Below are 8543 nucleotides of genomic sequence, written 5' to 3' on the forward strand. Positions count from 1 at the left end.
TTTTTTTTCTTCCCTCTCTCATTCTTTGTACCAATCCAGTGCTGATGTATTTATAAACTGATTATAGAACAGTCAAGCCCAGATGTAAACAAAATTCTTGATATCTTCTCCTTTAACATTGGGCTTTCTAAAGCCTTGAGTTTTTTTAAAACAAAACTTAAGTAGGTCATAGATTGCCTGATAATGTTGCTCTTATAATTATTGTCGCAATGACTTTTCCATTTTTCTTTATTTTATAAGGTTAAATAAAGGTGAAAAAGGCCTGGGAATGTATTTAGTTTTAATCAATAGCAAAATACTTCTTTGAAGTTGTTTCCCCCTCCCACCCTTTTAAGTGAGATGCTGAAATTCTCTTAGAATAGTGTCTCTACAATTAATATTAGAATATAGGTATTTGTTTGTTTATGTCTTCCTTTTATCAAAAATAAATAAGTAACATCATTAATAAAGGTGAAGGTTTGGATCTTAACAAAAACCTAACACAAAACTTTAAGATGATTTTCCACATTTTATTTTACCAACAAGCATTTAAAATGAAGGTACTTAGCTTTTTAAAATCAAGGTGCTACCTAAGTATTTCATCACAGGCTAGAATTTTAGCTTCAGAAAGTACCTTGAGTGTATTTGTTTACCCCTTATCTTTTGTATATAAAGTTAACTGAAATCTCATAAATTAAAGATTACAGAGATAGTTGGGGGCAAAATTGGGATTAAACCAGGCATCCTGAATTATGTAACAGTGTCTTTACCATCTAAGGAAGATCCTTAAATAAGTTGCAACATTTTGGGTTTTCTACTTTTCATAGAGAATTTTTCCCAGTATCATAAACTGATTATGTACTTTCTTTAGGCATTATACCTATGGAAAATCCAAACATTTCTATATCAAAAAGCCTGAGATATATCAGAAACTACTCTAGTAGCCAGTCTATGAGGAACTGGTTTTATAAACATTCTAGTATTGTCTATCTTCTTACCGAACAAGAACATTTATTGTTTAGTCCATCAGATATTCAGACCAGAAACTACTCTAGTAGCCAGTCTATGAGGAACTGGTTTTATAAACATTCTAGTATTGTCTGTCTTCTTACCGAACAAGAACATTTATTGTTTAGTCCATCAGATATTCAGACTCCATGCATTGCTTGGCACTGTAAATAAGGGAGTTAATTGCATGTCTGGGTGCTACATTCGCAGTCTAAATGTGAAGTGCAGACTTCTGATTTGGTTGAAGAAAGGTAGTGAAAAGACTTTACAGTAGTGCCTTTTTATCTAGACCTTTTTATCAGGTTGAATAGTAGTTTGGCCAGCAACCAGTAGAGAGGTATTCTGGCAAAAGAGTTGACAAAGAAGTACAGAGTGTGGTAGAAGATTGATGAATAAGCCACTTCCAGCTTGGGTATACATTATTTGTATACAAAAATAGCAGGAAATTAGGCTGGACTGGTAGATGAGAGGCAAATCCGAGTCAGTTTCCAACTGTTTTTCAGAAATAAGAAACTAAGAAGTTTAGATAGGCAGTGAGGAACTATTAAGGTTTTTCATGGGGTTGGGGGAGAGTGACATGATAAGATCTGTATTTTTAAAGCTAGTAAGAGCTATTAGAAAGAGGAAGAGTTTCTAATGTTTATCTTAACTTACAGTCATGTCTGACAACCAGACAGAAAACAAACAGGAAAATCTATGAAGTGTATGTAAGACCTCAAAGCAAGGTTATGAAAGCCCTTACCCTAAGGACCAGTGTCTTGTACACCTTTTATAGCACCTGAAGACATCACTGCATTTCAGTTTAATATAAAGGATATTCATGGTGTAATGTCATAGAGATTTACTTATATGTTCACTATATTATGTTAAAGAAGATAGAAAGTGCATAGTACACATATTTCCATCTAAAAGGGTTAAAATGAAAGTCCGCAACCATATAGAAATCTCAGCCACCCTGAACTCTTCATTCCCGGAGGGTTTCATATATTGTCATAAATTCCCACTTAATTCTGTGCTCTAAGTAATTGCTACATCAGAGAAAGTCTGACAGATCAGTTTTCAAGGGTATAGATGCCCTCAAAGTTAAGTATGATAAGTTTGAGCTTTAGAAATTTCAGAGGCTTAATGTTTTCACCTTTTTGTTGCCTTTCTTAAATGGATTTTCCACTGTGTTCTTTGATGAATAGGTTTATAGATGTTTCTTTTTCCCTTAGATTGGTCGGTCGACTGAAAGTCCCATTGATTTTGTAGTAACTGACACAGTTCCTGGAAGTCAAAGTAATTCTGATACACAGTCAGTGCAAAGCACTATATCAAGATTTGCCTGTAGAATCATATGTGAACGGAATCCCCCCTTTACAGCACGGATTTATGCTGCAGGATTTGACTCATCAAAAAACATATTTCTTGGGGTAAAAAGCTTTTTTTCTAAATGGTGCATTCTTTTATACCAGCTTCTATTTCCAAATTACAAATAAATGGAAGCCCTCTACTATTATTTCTACTAGGAGAAGGCTGCCAAATGGAAGACATCAGATGGGCAGATGGATGGCTTGACCACTAATGGTGTTCTTGTGATGCATCCACGTAATGGGTTCACAGAAGACTCCAAGCCTGGAATATGGAGAGAAATATCAGTGTGTGGAAATGTATTCAGCCTGCGTGAAACGAGGTCAGCTCAGCAGAGAGGAAAAATGGTAAGTACTAAGTTGTAGCTTCTTATTTAGCTACAGTAAACACACAGGATGAGTTGGACTGAATGTATTATGTGTATTCCAGAAAACTCTTAAATCTATCATTGACACAGTACTAAGTCTGACTAGCAAACACTGACTACTAATACAACACTAGAGGATAATATTTTAATGTTTCAGTTAGGAAATTCTAAAAGTTTATTCTGGGGCTGGCCCCATCACTCACTCAGGAGAGTGCGGCGCTGGTAGCGCCAAGGCCACGGGTTCATATCCTATATAGGGATGGTCGGTGCGCTCACTGGCTGAGCGTGGTGCAGGCCACACCATGCCAAGGGTTGCGATCCCCTTACCGGTCAAAAACAAACAAACAAAATAAATAAATAAAAGTTTATTCTATCATATTGTGTTAATATATTTTAAAACCTAAGCTTTCCTAAATTAGACAGCACTCCGACCTTTCTACTTCTATCTTTATATCTTTGACAATATTTACCTAATTAAAAATGTTAGATTTATTGATTTGCCAGGTGTTGTAATCATAATATGTCTTTACTATGAGGCTAAAAAGAGATACATTACTGTTCAATACTTTATCCTTGATTTTTAAAATTAAAAATTTTATTATTGACATCAGAGTTCCTTGAATATTTAGTGATATCCTGTGAAATCTCATTTCTTAAGACCGAAACTTATATGTAAAAATCCAAAACTTAGTGGTGAATGTGTTTTTTGATTCTTGTCTCCTCTAGGTGGAAATTGAAACCAATCAGTTACAAGATGGCTCGTTAATTGACCTCTGTGGTGCAACATTGCTGTGGCGTACCGCAGAAGGCCTTTCCCATACTCCCACAGTGAAGCATTTAGAAGCTTTAAGACAGGAGATCAATGCAGCACGACCTCAGTGCCCTGTAGGGTTCAACACACTAGCATTTCCTAGTATGAAGAGGAAAGATGTTGTAGATGAAAAACAACCATGGGTGTATCTAAACTGTGGCCATGTGCATGGCTATCATAACTGGGGAAACAAAGAAGAACGTGATGGAAAAGATCGTGAATGTCCTATGTGTAGGTCTGTTGGTCCCTATGTCCCTCTGTGGCTTGGATGTGAAGCTGGATTTTATGTGGACGCCGGCCCTCCAACCCATGCATTTAGCCCGTGTGGGCATGTGTGTTCAGAAAAGACAACTGCTTATTGGTCCCAGATCCCGCTTCCTCACGGTACTCATACTTTTCATGCAGCCTGTCCCTTTTGTGCACATCAGTTGGCTGGTGAACAAGGCTACATCAGACTTATTTTCCAAGGACCTCTAGACTAACAGACAGTTGTCCTCCAGGACTGCGTTATAAATTTATAAGCTAAGTGAGTTGGGTTTTCCAACCTGTTGTCCACGTCACAGTTTTCTGCTCTGATCATTTGCATTAAGATGAAGAATTTTTTAAAACATTTATAATAGTAGCAATTTCTGAGCAAAAATCTGGGAAACTCAAGCAAAGGAATTTCTGAAAGTACCAGACTTCTGAATTCTGAGTTTTGAAAATATATTTTGAGGAGAAAAAGACATAGCCTAATTTGATGCCTTCATTTTAGTGTTTTTGAATCATCCATCCTCAGTGTTGAAAAATTGTTTTGTATAACTGAGGGTACTGTTGGTTCAAACTATGTTAGTTTACAGTTTGTTGCAAACATTGTAAAATACAGCAACATGTATATTAACCTTTTTTCTATTTATCTTTATTATAGAAAATATCTTAGAATGTTCTTGATAGAGTAGCATGGTAACGATGGTGTCACACCCTTGGTGTGAATGGTAGCTTAGTGGGCACATAGCTCAAGGATTTGCAAAGTTAGGAAGAAAGACAAGAGAGTCCCTCCCCTCCCCCATCTAAATGTGGAATTTGGTAAATTAGAATACTTTGTAAAACCAAGTTTGTATTAATTGCCATTGTGTAACAGGTGTTTGTTTTTAACCACACTGAAGATAATCAGGAAAGATTTTTTTCCTTAATGTTTCTCTTGAGTGTAGTACTATAACAAATACTTAATGCTAAAAAACATTTTATATGCTCCTTTGAATATGCAATTTAATCTAGATTATCTATTTTTCTCCCATGATAACTAATCTGTTTTTAGTATCAGTAGCATTTGGCAAGTTTATTTTTTGGACATAAACTGTGGCTCATCTGTTCACTGTTTCTAGAAAAAAATCGTTCCCATGAGAAAAAGCATAAATTAACAAAAAAGGAGAGTGACTTGATTTGCTTTTAGAAAAAGAAGTGCTTACTTAATTATTCTATATTTGGCCTTATCTAGACATTAGGAAATCTAGAGATATAAAGAGTTTAATAACAATAGTGCCCCCCCCCCCTTTTTAATCTAGCAGACCAGCCTCAGCTGTGGGCTTGACTCCTAAGGAGAGTTGCCACAGTGAGACTCAAGTAAATGGTTGGTTGGTAGATGAGCACTAATGATAGCAGAGTGGAGGGACACACTTGCATGGTCTGTTTATTCTCTAATTCCAGTAAGTGCTTTGCTTTCAAAAGCAAGAAAAAATTTTTTCTCCTCTTCCCCCACCCGACCCTTTTTTTAAAAAAATGCACCACGAGAAAACTATAGACAGTTGCACTACATCAAATCCTGTTTTGATACTTGTAGAAGTCAATACACTTTTAGATTAGACAGATCATTTTTTAATGTTTTGATTAGTTTTTCTTTAATTTGAAAAGTTGTATAATAAATAATTGACTGTAGCAAATTTTTGTATGTGGTAGCATAGCTTTAATTTATCCTTTACAACACTGTTCTGAATTTCTTTTGGTTTTAAAAAAAAACAAAACTAGTCGCTTAAAAGCCATGAACTATTTTTATTTTACTTCAACTGTCAAAATTTCATTGTTTTTAAAAATGATCATTTGGGTTCACTCAGGAAGTGCATGTCAGGAAACTTGTATTATAAGTTTAGTTGTGATGTATCAGTAACTGCTGTTACCCCTTTTTCAAAGAAATATAATTGATTTTGAAGTTTTCTAGATTGTCACAAGTTTTGTGACTAATGCAAGGAAATCAAGTTCTGTGTTGTATTTGTTCTAGTCATTTCTATTCAGGCTATATATTGTAGCTTAATTTTTATTTGCAATTAATTTATTCAAACTAAGTAAATACTTTTCAAAATAGATATTTGAATTTGTCTCTGTGAGTTTGTTTTTGTGTAATTGAGAATGGGAAACTGGAAGTAAAAACTGTGGACAAATCTATCCAACACTCCAAAAATAATTATTTGAAATAGATGAGGAGTTTGTATTTAATGTAACACTTTAAAGTCTCTGGTTCTCTTTAGAAAGCATCTCTTATTTATCAGTAAAGGAACTTTGTTAGTGGTTAAATAATTGAGGCCTTCTCTAAGTTAAGTCCTCCTAGAGAGTTGGCTCTTTGCAAGTTGCATACTATACTGTTTCAGTAGTGCCTTGATAACCATAAAAGTTTCATGTTCTTCCCAAAGTGCCTGAATTTCCTCCTAGCAGCTGGGAAAACGTAATTCGTTTATCAAACTCAAGTTTTGAAAACTCAGGCAATTTAAATCATTAGATGTTTTTCAGTTCAAGCATTTTGAGTATTAGTTTTGTCATTTTGCCAGTGCCTAATGGAAAACTCTTACTTTTTCAGTTGTATTTAAGGGAATGTCGGTATTATGGCCAAGAAGAGGGAAAAGCTTTATTTAGGTCTCTTAAACTTATTCTCAAGAAATATAATCTTTATAGCTTAACTCTTTTATCAAAGCAATCTTCATATTTAAATGTTACTTAATTTGTACAGGGAATTAAATTTTCCTTCATCTAAAATGTTAGAGTCAGGGCTGGCAGGTTAGCTTAGTTGGTTAGAGCGTGGTGCTAATAACACCAAGGTCCAGGGTTCCATCCCTGTACCAGCCAGCCGCAAAAAAAAAAAGTCATGAAGCAAAACATGAAGGGTGGACATTCAGAGGAATCTTTGACCAGGTTGTCCTCTTGAAGCTGTAATTGTATAATATAAAAGTCTTCTAGTACATGTAAAGCAAGGTAGGAATAACTCATAATTACGTAAATATATAATTACATCTAACATTTGAATACTTCCACTCCACTCTTCCCTAAGGATACATCAAGAACCATGAGTTGGGTGCAGGCCATTCATGCGATTGTGTAGGGTGGCCTGGGGCAGCCGGGGATTGGTCTCTGCCACCTGTGGGGACAGGAGTCACCAGTCAGCTATCATGGTGGAGAGCCAGCTCAAGAAAATGGTGTCCAAGTTTTTAATGATGGCAGTTCAGGGAACTAACGAACCTCACTGGAACAATTCCTCTGCCTTATAAAGGTAATACTTACAGTATTCCAATATGCCTGTGGCTGCTGGACATGTAATCATATAATCCCCCTATCTGTTTTGTTAAGCCTACTAGTTCAATGACTGTTAAAATAGGAAAGCATGTTGATGCAAATGGGAAGATATATCTTCCTTATCTACATGAATGGAAACACCTTCCTACATGCCAGGCATGCCAAATGGAATCTCTGCATACCCAGCTGGATACCTTCCCAATCCCAGTGGTTAGCCAGGCTGTCCTTACCTACTTGGTGTTCCATATCCTGCCACAACAAGTTCCCAGTGTCCTTCCCAGCTCCCTGTAACCACTGTCAATCCCAGTGGATGTGGCACAATCAGCAAGGACACCAACTGGGCCTCTCTCATCTCAGCAGTCAGTGACAAACTGAGATGGCAGGTGAAGGAAGAAATGGATCATGCCCAGGCAGTAATCAATGCCTTGAAATGAACAGAGGAAGATCTGGAAAAAGGTCACCAGAAACTGGAAGAAATGGTTACCTGATTAGATCAAGAAGCAGCTGAGGTGGATAAAAACAGAACTTTTGAAATAGAAGGACAAACTCAGTTCTGCTCTGGAGAAAATGGAAAATCAATCTGAAAATAACAATATTGTCAAAGTTATCATTCCCACAGCCTCACTGTGCAAACTGATCTTAAATCTGTATGCAGAGGAAAATGCTATTGAAGACATTATCTTTTACCTGGGAGAAACTTTGAGATGGGGAGTAATTGACCTGGACGTCTTGCTGAAGCATGTATGTCTTCTGTCCTGTAAGTGGTTCCAGCTGAGGGCACTAATGCAAAAGGCAAGAAAGACTGCCAGTCTTAGTTACCTCTACTGACTTCTCTGATATCAGCTGGAGGTTGAGCTCTTCTGAAAGCATTCTTTTCCTCTCTTCTTTTTTCTTATCAGTAGGTGCCCAGCATAAGTTATTGCAGGTTATCATTTGAATATAGCATATTTTGAATCAACAATATATTTTCTGTTTTCTTTTAATAAAGTCTGGCTTTTATTAATGCACTTTCTATCTAAATTTTTTGTGCTGGATGTTAGTGCTGACTATTCTAATAAAATGTGTTGCATTTAAAAAAAAAGAACAATGAGTTATGTCTTTCTGACACAGACTGAGTGAGGGCACCAGTGAACATCCATTATTCCTTTAAATTTATAAGATAAACATAATTCTAACCCATTGGCCCCTCATTCCAATGGATCATCTTACACTATCCCATTTTAGAGCCTACTGGTTGATAGTTTTGTGATCCATTCCTTTCTCTTTATGCTCTAAGCATTAACCCTGTAGCAAATCAGATTAGCTGAACAATATTAACTAAGCAGTATTCTATCTTACACCCCCACTTTCAGAATTACTCTTACATAAGTGTACTTTAATGCCTTGCCCTCAAATTTTATCTTCTCATTCTTTTTTTTTTTTTTTAGGAAGAAACAATTTTATTTTTTTTTCAGAACAAGATGAGGTAAATTTTATTTATTTTAGTATATT

General features: G+C 36.0%; 1 protein-coding gene and 1 pseudogene across 1 annotated transcript in view; both read left to right on the forward strand.

Annotated features, from left to right (window-relative positions):
• Positions 1-5854, forward strand: part of PELI1 (pellino E3 ubiquitin protein ligase 1) — an 11646-nt gene extending 5792 nt beyond the window's left edge. Inside the window, exons 3-5 of the mRNA XM_008579153.1 lie at positions 2202-2399; positions 2496-2684; positions 3431-5854. Of these exons, the coding sequence (XP_008577375.1) occupies positions 2202-2399; positions 2496-2684; positions 3431-3997 (954 nt within the window). The 3' untranslated portion in view covers positions 3998-5854. The remainder of the gene's footprint in view (positions 1-2201; positions 2400-2495; positions 2685-3430) is intronic.
• Positions 5855-5965: 111 nt separating this feature from the next.
• LOC103595704 lies at positions 5966-8136 on the forward strand (annotated as a pseudogene).
• The last annotated feature ends 407 nt before the right edge of the window (positions 8137-8543 follow it).

This window comes from Galeopterus variegatus, unplaced genomic scaffold (assembly GCF_000696425.1).
Source record: "Galeopterus variegatus unplaced genomic scaffold, G_variegatus-3.0.2 Scaffold1824, whole genome shotgun sequence".
NCBI lineage: Eukaryota > Metazoa > Chordata > Mammalia > Dermoptera > Cynocephalidae > Galeopterus > Galeopterus variegatus.